Below are 12,540 nucleotides of genomic sequence, written 5' to 3' on the forward strand. Positions count from 1 at the left end.
TAAGTTCAGCATATTAATATGTCTATCACAATGGAATATAAAATCCTGATTATATGCAGCAGAAATATTCAAAAGCAGACCGTAATGAAACGATTTAATTATCATGTAGAAAGTTTCGATGTAATTAAAAATTGTAGAAATATAATAATGATTCAGAAAATGTTACAGAGCATTTTCAATTATGTCAGTGAGAGAATTTTTATGAAAATAGCTTCACGATTAAATAAAAGACCCGAACAAGCGCAAGAGAAATTGAAAAAATTTTTTTTGGAAAGTTTCCACTTTTGAAAGTTCAGCTGTAGTGCAAAGTAGCCCTATTGTTTCGTTCCACAAAATTGCCAGCTCGATCCAACGTTTAATCTATTGAGAAGTTGCATTGCCAGTCCTAGTTTTCGATCGGAATTTATGACACGGTATTCTTTTATGGATCGAAACGCTGTGAATTCGTCGTTGTTCATCGTACTTTATCCGTCGAGCTCGTTAGAAACATGTGGAAACAAAATGTTCGCGTGAACGCCAAAAGGTAATTTTGTTTTACGTTTTTGACAACGCAATTTGTATTATAGAAAACAATGTTATTACAAATCTAGTAAGTTTCATTATAAAACATGATATGAATTTACGTTCAAATAAGTGGACTCAGCCTGCAGGATTTCATTTTAATCACACGCTGCACAACTAAAATTTCGTCCAAATAAACGGAGTTCGTATAAAAGGAGAATTCTATTTTAATTGAGAGCTGCGTAAAATGTCATTCCGACGAATAGAGTTTAGATAAATAGAAGTAATTCGTATAAACGGAATTCCACTTTAATAAATTACCAACTGTTTATTGGCCTGTCAACCTGTTTATTATATCCGGAATTTGCAATTCTGTAAGGAAAAAAGTACATGAGAAAATAAATAATTCCTCTTTGTATTTTCTCCTCTTTCACACTGCAATTTCTTTCGTTTCAACGACTTCTGCGATACTGTTAATCGTTCGCTTAACGTTAAAGTCATTAACTGAATGCTTCCACTAGAATTCGCGATATCCTCTTTAAAGTTACCTTGAATGCGTATTGTGTCTGCAGTACAGCGATTATTGCAGATACGACACGATTCGATTTGCCGTCTGGTATCTTAGTGTCTATCGGAGAATTACGTTTATACGTGTCGGTTTATCGGTCTCGTGATTCGACGTTAGAGCCACGCTTGAATGGTATGGTAATTCTGAGTTGCGGAACGGTCGTAGAGACACGCACGATCTACGTTTCCCTGGTTACGAAGCACCTTTGTGTCGCCAGGAAGATCGTGGTTAAAGGAATTGCACTAACAAAAGAGTGAAATAAAATAGTTTGCAAGTAAAAGATACCTCGAACGTGTGAAAAGGAGAAATTTAGCAAATGTTTTCCGCTGGAGAAGATGCTTTCTGCGAGCAACAATTTATAGAAGTGGAATATATCGCGCATTCTACTGTAATCACCAACTTCTTTTGTTCTTTCTTTTTTCCTTTCCCGAATGTTACAGACTGAATCCGACAAACGTCGATGTGGAATCCATACCAATGACACAGAGGCAGAGCGTAAGAAATAGTCGTCGTGCCCAGAGAGAGGATGGCCAGACCGAAGAGGAATCTCGAACGATAAGACAGGTAGGATTTGTAATTGAGCATCGGATTTATGGAAACGTTTGTTGTCGAATATCGTATCCAATCTATGTATATTTATCCGCTTGAAGCATCCACTCGTAAAGATCTTCACTCGACTAGAGAACTTGATAAGATTATTCCGAAGAATGAAGATAGGAATTCGTAGAATATTAAGTAAACGTTCATCAAATTCTTCTGAAAAAGTATTCTTCTGTTGAAAGATTCATGCGAAACAAGAGTCAGAATATTTCTTTAGGATGTCGGAAATATCGAATATGTACCTTATGTAACCATCCATTCCTCGTGACTTTAGGTTAAAAAGGATGATTTCGGGGAAACGCGACGAGAGTTTTAAAATAAGATTCTTACGAAATTTCGAGAATCGATTTAATTTATTTAACGTCGTTAATGTTCTTGAATCGAAAGTAATCATAACCATAAGATTTATGGAGTCTCGACGCGAAATTAAACTATCATTCGAGAAGTTTGTCTCGCTCATAAAAGTTCGATATTCTCCATTCGTTTCATAAAAGGCAATTTGCATATGCAAACCGCTGACACTCTGATTCAAATGGTAATTATTATGCATCTCAAGCAGCGCTTTCGGGCCAAATCGGAATGGAATAAACGTTCCGTTCGTGCTAACGACGTAGCATTTCGCTTGGTTTCTCGAAATTCGATAATTTCTTTTATCGAATTATTACGAGCTGCGTTTAGTACGAAAATAATCCACGTTCTCCTGCGCTATCAAATTAACATTGTTAGTGAAGTCCCTTCCCATAACAGTAATTTCGCTAGTAAAAGAAATTAAATTTTACAAATTATCAGTCACACGATCATTCTGTGTGATATAAAATTTCGATTTGTCAATTCATCGATATTACTGTAGCAGATTTTTGTGCGAGAGATCCCTGGTAACAGGTTGCCACAAAAAGGATTACAATAGCAGGATTATTATAGATTACAATACCATTTTCTTAGTCGCAGCTCGCTACTCGCTAGATCTATCTAATTTCGAATGCACGAAAGGAGCGAACAGAAAAGTGTGCAAACGGAGAATTCGATTAAATTTAATGAGAACGTGATTCTCTCTGTCCTCCATCGACTTCGATTAATTCACACTAAGTTTGTAAGATTTTGATCGCCCGATTGGAAGATGGTCGAAAACAATTGGCAAGAAGCCGTATCGATTGTTGAAGTTACCTCGACGGAGAAATAAAATTCATCCAAAGTAGGTAACCCGCGTTTGTCTTAAGTGACGGCTAAAAGGGTCTGAATGTAGGACGAACTGGTAACTTTTGAAAGAGCGAGTTCGCTTCGAATCGTGACTCGATCGAGTCAGGAAGAAAAAGGAGAGAAAGGATAAAACAGTAATTACCCAAAAGTTATTACTTTCCTGGTTCTACAAACAGTGCAGATCGATATGTTTATTTCTCAAAACTCTTTCATTTTCAGATATTCTCAGAGAAAGTCTGTATGTTGTAAACATTCAAGAGTATGATAAAACGTGTATTTAATCTGGAAATTAAATGAAATGGTCATTTTAATGTAGAATTGACTGACAGTGTATCAACTCCGTCGTTGGAGCGCGGATATTTCTGCAAATTTATATTCACTTCCGAACATAATTTAAACGTAGATTTGTCTCATCCACTAAATACTTCGCATTTTTGAACTTCCAAATTTTCCATATCAAGATCAGTAGTCTATTTATCATATTTTTCACCTTGTAAGCCTTTCGTATTATTTGAGTTACTGTTGATGAAAAGTGAATTTGCGTTTCGTCCCGGGACTACCGATGGACTCATCAGTAAGGCTATGCCCGGTAGTCCCTGCCTTAGACGTAGAGGAAGTCTCGCTAGGTGCGGTATTTGTATCAATCGCTCGTATATTCGACCGCTAGCGAGTTAGACAGACTCGTTGTCGTCGTAACCCTCTGGTGTTGGCGGTTGGTACCAGCGGATCGCCGGGGAGGTGTTGATGCCTCGACCTGTCGGCGTCCTGTTGATACCGATCCGCCACGCTGTATTGTCAAAAGAAACAGAACAGCCTGTCGCATCTAAATAACAAAATTATGTTGATAGGTGGTGAAAATGTTGGTCGCCGTGGTCGTGCTGTTTGTCATTTGCTGGGGTCCGATTCTCGTGGACAACATGCTCACCTCCTACGGATATTTGCCACGCATAAAAGTTGGCACGTACAAACACCTCAACACAGCTTTTCAGCTGATGGCTTATTTTAACAGGTATGTGGACAAGACTATACACTGTACTAGACATCGGTACGTTGCTCTTTTGCATTCATTAAATTAGTCTGTTAAAGAAAACAGCTTACCGACGCTTCTACTCGTTACACTCGAGTAACTTCTTAACCTGCTTTGTTTAATTTCGTCGTTGAGTTAACACAGATGATTAGAGACGCGTGTAGAAGTGTTTGCGTTTGCTCGTCTATTTTCACAGACGGAAGGTGGATTAAACCCTTGAATGACTAAGCGGCAGTTCGCTGGGAAGAAGTTTCGAGAGCGATTAAATGCATTTCCTACGATTCTTTCATTTTACCTTTTAAGAAACATATAAATTGTTACGAGTCGAGTAACTTTGAATACGATAAAGCTTGTTTGCTTCTTTCGGTTATTCTCGAACCAATTATATTTTTTTCTACCCTTCACGAATTTTAAAGGAAATATTAAATAAGGCCAATGGTACGTATCGTTCCTAGTTTTAATTTTATGTTGGATATCTTCCTAAAACTTTATGAATCTTCGTCATTTGGTAAAATGGGAAGAAGATTAAAATATATAAAAAATGAAAGATCGTAGCAAGATTAAATATTTGAAGAAGATGAAATGGTATTATATTTCTTTCACTCTAGGAATTACGAAGACAAAGAAAGGTATACCGTCGCTAAACAGTTTGGAATCGCTTCTAACATTCACAGCTTATGAATGGAAAGCAATTAAGAAATAATGTATGTAGTTCTCTATGTTTTATCCTTATTAGGATATTATATTTGCAAGTAACTATTTTTCACTGCCCTTTTGTTTCATTCGTATGATTATCGTCTCCAATGATTATCACGTTTCACCTCTGTAATTCCCTAGTATTTGAAAATATATTATTCCATTAATCTGTCGAACAAGTTGTCATTTAATCACATAATTTCTGTAATTGAAAAACTGACAATTAATAGCAAAGACAACTTTCAACAACAACGATTTTAGTCAGATTACTTTTAAATCTCCAACGTACATTCGCATTTTTCATTAAAATTTCCATGCTCGTTTTTCATCAAACAAGCGATGTCAAGCCTTTCAGCTGCAATAATGTTGATTTAATTACGAAAAGTATCGTTCGATTGCTATTCAATATCACATGTTGCTCCAAGAGTTATTGCGAGAGCAATAAATAATAAAAAAATTTAACTAATATCCTTCCTTGTCAATTTTCGTATCTGAGTGGCAATGTGTCCCGTTTAGTTAATCGTCATTGTCCAGATGCAATCGTTGTTCTTGACGTAATAACTCTTCGTTAACATAATAATTCGCGTGTGTAACGATCCATGCCGCGAGAAAATTACCTCTCCTGTTACATTAACACCAAGTAACGATCTGTAATCTCCTGACATACTTCTTCGTTACTTGCCATCGTTACTACGAAAAAAAAGACGCTTTAAACGCTAAGTAATATTAGCGATGACAAATTACACTTTTTAAGTTATTCGATCGGACGAATCTCTATTTTGTCAATTTCGGCGCAGAAGCATTCTTCTCTAATTAAACTCTTCGTTGTGGGTCTATCGTTATTTATTTATTTATTTTCTTAAAAATTGTTAATAGTAGTCGCAGCAATTTATTATGAGGACCTGACTAAAGTGAAAATCAGATTTCCATCGAAACGGATGATGAGACGAATAAAAAAATATGAAATATAGGAAAATGTAAGTAATGAAAGAATATGTCATAAAAATAAAACTGGATTTTGAAATAAATTCCATTTTATCAGAATATTACTTAACGCGATTATAATTTAATTTCATTTCATTTAAATTTTGAGAGCTAACGCATCCATAAAACATAATCCTTTCACGCGCAGTCAAACTGTCTGACCTCACGCGCTCTAATCTACTTATATATTCTCTAAATCCTATTGAAACTTTGCACGCATAAATGTTCGCTCATTTTTTTCACCAACCACACAGATTTTTATTCTCGTTAAATTGCCGACTCATTGTATATTCATTTATCGTATTAATCTGTTAAATAGGTTTGACCATAACACTTCTATAACTATAAAATTACAAATAAATAGTAAAGCAGATTTCGATAATAATTCCAGATCAATTTTACACGTCTAAACACATAACGAAACTATTAGCCAAACATCATGGACTTAACTCGTATTTCCCGGTTAATAGGATAAAGTTCATCCACTTTCCAGCTACTATATTATGCTACAATAGTTACCGGATATTTCATTCTAAGCACATTGTGTTTCAGTTGCATAAATCCGATCGTATACGGATTTATGTCAAAACACTTCAGAGAGAGTTTCCTATCGGCGGCCTGCGGCGGCTGGTGGATCTGTTGGTGCAGAAGAGGATACAGAGCGCCTGTAAGACGGCATCCAAGCCTCAGCCAGACCAGGACGACCAGTATCAGGTACGCAGGTCCGATGCAGTGTCCGAATGTGCACACACATTCCGGCGTTCTTTTCTTCTCTTCTTTCTTCGGCTCTTTTACGTGACGTGGAAGAAGCGACAGGTTTGCTCGAAAAAAAAAACACTGTTTATACATCACTGTTAAATTTCAGATTGTTTTGGATTAATATGTATGATACTCTGAAGCGGTAGATCTTTCGAAAACTATAACTATCTACGCTTAATCGCGTGATTCCAGGCTCGAAAGACGTTTACCCTGGTCGTCAGGCTGTGATTCTGTTCCGCGAATGGTCTGTACTTTTCTACCCAAATGTTTCGCTTGATCGATACGCCGATTAGAAAAAATTACTCCAGAAAGAGCGAGTCCTTTTCTTCTAATTAACGAGGCAAGTCCGGCAACTCGAACATTCAAAGATATTTCAAACTTTTTTTTACATTTCAGACTTGTGGTTCTTAGACTTGCGAAAGTGTTTTCAGTAGGACGTTGCGTTTTCTTCCAACGCTTCGTGAATATTCCAAGACAGTTTCGGGTTCATCTGGAACTGAAAGTGAACTGGAATGTTCGCGAAATGTACAAAGCACGACGTATTATTAAAAACACGATCGAAATCTGAAGAACCACAAATATGTCACATGTGAAACTGTAAAAACGTACAGCGGCTGTGAAAAGTACTTGCGTGCTGTTGTCATTACTGATTAATTAGGCCCAGGTACGTGTATTAAAATTGAAATGATATAAAAAATGTGATACTATGAAAATACAATGTAGGTATAAGAACCAGATGAGAAAAAGGCTTCAGGAAAACAAGACAAATATTTTTGGTAGTATTAGCGACACTAGCAACAAAGCCATTTTTGTTCCAGCGAATGATACGAAAGGAAAGCTCAGATTTTTAATTTTGCCAATGTAATAACGATGATACGAGCTTGAAATTTCTGAAAGTTTCGTATAACGCGTGAAATATATTGTTAGAATTTAATCTTGAAATTAAAATTAATAATCTGTGGAAGACACAATGTTTATGTTGAAATAATATTATGTGATATTTATTAAACAAAAATTACAGCACATATAAGTGAGTGTTATGGAATGTTGACAGTTGGCTAGTTATTCTCAGACTGACTGACTTAGTGACCCATGGCCCCTGAAAAGATTTTGAGCCCCACTCTCTATGCAGTAATGAATGTGACTTGTGTAGATGCTGTGTGGCGCTAGTGGGGATATCGCTGGGCAACGAAGGGAAGAATCCGTTCGATCAATCACCTCATCTGTATGCGATTAATATCGTTGTGTTGCAACATATATAAATATAATGAAATTCATAAGGTTTGTCGTAAGTGTTGGAATGTTTACGCCAGCCACTGTACGTTTCTGCAAAGTTACAAATATCTTTGAATCTTCAAATTGCCGAACTTTCCCTGTCAAAATTCAATAATTCGATCTAATCATTTTTATTCACTTGGGAAGCTTGGTTACCTATCGTGCTTTCATACTGCTTTCGATAAGCTTGTAAAATTCAATACACGAGCGGCCAACTGCTCGTGAATTTTGGCGAAACACCGAACAGTCGTGGTTTGCGCGAACCGTAAAATAATTTTACGCGTGTTCGACCCCGAACCGAAGATTTACGAATTCGGGAAATTAGAAGGACGCCCAAAAGTGAATTGGTTTCCGAGGGAATTGCTTGTACATGATTGAACAAAATCGTCGTTCCGGTTTTTCGCATGTCGTAACGCGATCGGACATTCTCCACGTTCCGGCCATTAAGCACGATAAACACGTCCTTGGTGCTTAACATCACTTTGATTTTTCTTATTCGTTAAACAACTAGTTCAGTTCGGTTTACAAAACGTTGAAAATTAAACTTTATTATTTCATCAGGCATGTGAATAGAATTTTTTGTGAAATGGCAAGAGGTTTTTTCTCAGGTAAAATTAACAAATAATCTTCTCCTTTGATGAATGATACAGAGAAAGAATTCGATTTTTATTTTCACTTTTGGCGTTTCCTCTTATGAAACTGATAATTAATTTCCTCTCTTATGAGGAACGAGGGAAAAATTTACGTTCACCCCACAAGGTGTATGCTTTTTTCTAATGAAACTAATAGACAATGACACTTTTTAATAAACAGCAAGAGAATAACGGATACAAAGGATATTTCCCTTTGATAAAAAGTACAGAATTAAATTCAATCTTCTCTCTTAAAGCTCTCCTGTTTTATTTGTTAACTAACAAACAGTAAAAAACGAAGAAACAACTACATTCGATCTTTACGTTTCCCTGGAACATATTCTTTTTTTTTCTAATGGAACTAACAAATAACGATTTCTTGTGGTAAAAAGAAATTAAGAAATTACAGATTTAACCGTGATTAACGATCAATGCGCCATTTTTAGTGGATTCCTGAAGCAAAATTTCATTACGCGCTATTCGTGCAAGAAAATATCAATCTGTTTTAAACGCGTGATTCAGGTGGACACGAAACTCGTTCGGGGATTCAAAGTATCGAAACTCGACCGACAACCACCCCGTAGTCCGGCCGTGATACGTCCATGATAAACAACTTGGCAAACATCGTTGTCCACGAGCATCCGAAATATCGTATAATTACGATGAAACTCTGGCTAGAAGCACGATTCCCTCTAGGTAAATCGAACAGTTCAATGAACGACGTTTTCGCGATGTTTAAATGCATCTCGCTGATTATTAGACGCTTTAATTAAGAATCGAAGGCAGAGGGTTGGAAAGGGATGGAAGAATTTCGTCGGTTCTGTCTTCTCTATTTAATAATCCGAATCTTTTGTTTCCAATGTTATGTTGGAGAAAAATTTGAAAAAAATTACGTGTTACATTATTACGACGAATAAATGTTGTATATGAACGAATAAAATTTATAATTCAATATAAATTTAATAGAATTCAATATGAATATAAAATTTTATTGTATCAAACATGAATTTCTTTTTGGATTTTATTATAATTATATAAAGTAGATTTAATAAAAGTCAGATTTAAAATTTTATTTTACATACGTAAAGCTTTATTTTTGCTTAATTTTTATAAGTTTGATCAATGATAATGTAATCACGTACGAGAATTTGAAACAAAATTTCTCGCAGAAGGTCTGAAGAATTTATCGATCGACGATGTTTGCATCAGTCTCTCATGAACCGACGTTGTTCCCACTTCTCGAGCAATTCTGATTCATCGATGTTCTCATCAACTAAATTATCTCACGTTCTTTTCTATGCTTTCTTCTCTTTAATCCATTTCTCAAATTTTGGTTGCAGCATGCGAGCTTGTTTTCAGTTGATCGTTGCTAAACTCGGCCTCATTTTGTCCCTTTTAAAGCAAAACTAACATAGCCTTCGTGATCTCCGCATCGCCATCTAACTTAATGCAGTTGATTTTCATAGTTTAGTTGAAGTTCGTAATTTAATACAAATAACAGTTAACTAAGTTTTTATCCTAATCGTATAAAAAATTCCGAGGATCGTTCAAAAACGCAAAAGAAAAATTTGGATCGATCTTTCCATTACAAGAATCCATAATCCATCTTCGATACACGTACATTTTAATTCCATGAAAATTTCCTCGAATCGTCCAAGGTTCCAAAAGTAAAGCTAAAAGAATTCACAATCCATGCTTGATAATCCATCGATTGTATTAGCTCCATCGAAAATCCCAAGGATGAAACAAGATTCCAAAGAAAAAATCTCGATCAAGTCCCATTCGATACTTTTCCATTGGAAGAACCCATAATCCTTTGACCGTAAATCTTAAGAAGAAGCATAGTAGATTTTTCGGAGCTCGGTGGATCGAAGGATCACGAGAGACTTCGAAATTCCGCGAGCAACGGATTTTCTCTCTAATACTCGTCCCTCTGCGTCCCATTTGCTTTCAGATGGACCTGATTATTTCGCCGTGCCCGGCCCACGTCGAGGCAGCTCTTCCACAGGTAAAACCAACCAAAGAAGCACCACAGAACAGGCCACGAAGAAATCCAGAAGAAGTAAAGTGTTTTCCAATAGTTCCTAACCGAGGAAGACGTTGCTATTCACGTTTATTATTTTCAAAGACTCATGTGCGAATTTCAAAACCATATTCGGCGATTTTTTCGCGATTATTTCGCGAAGCGTCGCATTGCTCAAGTGTACAGATGCTGAGAATTGCTGAGAGAGAGAGAGAGAGAGAGAGAGAGAGTTTAGATAGGAATTCGTCGCACGTGATATTCGTTTTGAAAAAATTATTCAACGAAATGGTCGAGGCTTTCGCGTTGGATTTTTACCAGAATCTTTCTTTGAGAAATGACCGATATATTTCTTTAGATGCAAAGGTTGCTCGTATCAGAGATTCCGTAAATTCTATTGGCAAGCCTCGTTCACGAAAACCTCGAAATTGGATATTGATTAATTGTCGTTTGCTTGTTTCTTCGGTCGAGAGGTTTAATTGAAAGTTTTATACAGGTAGACTGGCAAGTTTTTCGTTGCAAAGTGGACAGATGTTTGCAAAAATCGCATAAACATCATCATTCGTATCTGTTTACGTGTTTACATTATTGACTAATTGGATGTATAGAATTTTTCAGTCGTTTATGAATTGTGTAAACGTACCAGAGAAGATTATCTGTTTCAACTGTTTTTAGACGAACATTTCTGATTTGGGATTGTCATAGCGAAGCGGTAGAAGTGGTGTAGTGAAGCTTGTTAAACTTCTAATATTCCAAGTAAATTCGCAAATTGATCAAAAGAACTTTCTCTCATGACGAACACTAGTTTTTAAATTATCGTGACTACGAATGAAACAGATGGGAACTAAACACGTTCGTGAAGTTTGCAGGGTAAATTCTTTCCAGAATATCGTTCATCAAGACGATGTAATTTGATTTGTCTACTACATAGTTGTACATATATAAGCATATATGTTGTAAGTATACAAATAATCTATATCGTCACAGAGGCTTCGAATTTTCTCAGCAATCGCATAAAATTCTATAAAGAATATACTATACGGAGTAATTTAAAAAAAAAATATACAGATGCGCTGTAAAAAATCTTCACACAGTCCCGGTATTACATCGATAATTGTAGATTCAACTTAAGTGTATTAGCTATCGACTGAAAATCTTCACTGATTTTCAACCAATGGGAAAAAGAATCGCTAATTAACCGTAAAGTACTGTACGTGAATTCTCTACGTAATTTAATCGCGGTTGATCTATAGAATATACTTTAGCAAATTGTATCATAATGTAGAAATTGAAATTTTCGCCATTTTAATTTCTCGTCGTTCTAGATCCTAGCTAATGGATACGAAGATTCCTACAGTACAGTTTTCATCATACGTTCAGGCATAACATCATTCCACGAGTAATGTAATTTTAATCCGCTGAAACATGGGAACATCTCGGTTTTGATACTTCATTCGCGAATAATATCGTCGATCGTTTTCAGTGACGTTTTAACTCGTCTTCTGGAAAACTGAAATAATCTCCATGCAAAATATTCAATTACGTTACATATAACCGAATTAAAGTTAATCCTCTGATGCATTTGCATGCTTTAAAGTATTTTTGGAATAAATGAATTTATCTTTTGTCACGATGAAACAAATTTCCCCTTTTAAATCACCGGTCTTCCAAATTCTCTGAGTAATCTAATGTTGTTTCTGCCTCATGCGACTAAACGTTATCGCGATAAAACAAACTTCGATTTTAATTCAGTATTCTTTGCAATCTTCTCCAACAATTGTGTTTAAATTAAAACAGCACATTCGCCTTGTAACTTCATCGCATAAATTAAAGAACGACATTACTTACGGAATGATCCGACAAACGTTCATCTCGTGGAGAAGAAACCGTAATTTTCAAAATTATGCTTCGGTGTGTTAGAAGAGAGCTTTCGAAATTACTCGACGATCGTTGTTAAACCATAAGAAATTTTAGGAAACTTTGCATTCCATCTTGTCGGCATTAGGAACTCACGAAAACTTCATGCGTTCAAGGCATTCATTGTTACGTAGACTATAAAGAGCTTCGTTGTAGTTTGATCTCTGAATGTGAAGACTCAATTAATTAGCTAATTAACGACGATGAACTGTGGCGAAGCTTAATGACATCCCTATCGATCGACAACCTTCCGTTCGAATTAATTATAGATTCGCTTGGATCTGTGCGATCAGAATGTGATTGAAAAGAATGTGTCTGTGTATATGCATATATATGCGCGTGTTAGTCATTGTTGGAGCGAAAA

At 36.1% G+C, this 12,540-nt stretch overlaps 1 protein-coding gene across 8 annotated transcripts in view; it reads left to right on the top strand.

Annotated features, from left to right (window-relative positions):
• LOC100744754 (QRFP-like peptide receptor) overlaps positions 1-11,671 on the top strand; it is a 78,810-nt gene extending 67,139 nt beyond the window's left edge. For 2 of the 8 annotated variants that reach the window (XM_012386184.3, XM_033320995.1), the window contains 5 exons: positions 1,510-1,633; positions 3,715-3,875; positions 6,126-6,287; positions 6,525-6,576; positions 10,194-11,671. In XM_012386184.3, coding sequence (XP_012241607.1) covers positions 1,510-1,633; positions 3,715-3,875; positions 6,126-6,287; positions 6,525-6,576; positions 10,194-10,742 — 1,048 coding nt within the window. In that variant the 3' untranslated portion in view covers positions 10,743-11,671. Of the gene's footprint in view, positions 1-1,509; positions 1,634-3,714; positions 3,876-4,501; positions 4,665-6,125; positions 6,388-6,438; positions 6,577-8,761; positions 8,936-10,193 lie in introns of those variants that run through there. The other 6 variants (XM_033320982.1, XM_033320987.1, XM_012386200.3 and 3 more) reach the window with 6 other exon arrangements.
• The last annotated feature ends 869 nt before the right edge of the window (positions 11,672-12,540 follow it).

Source organism: Bombus impatiens, unplaced genomic scaffold (assembly GCF_000188095.3).
Source record: "Bombus impatiens unplaced genomic scaffold, BIMP_2.2 scf_0027, whole genome shotgun sequence".
NCBI classification, from domain to species: domain Eukaryota; kingdom Metazoa; phylum Arthropoda; class Insecta; order Hymenoptera; family Apidae; genus Bombus; species Bombus impatiens.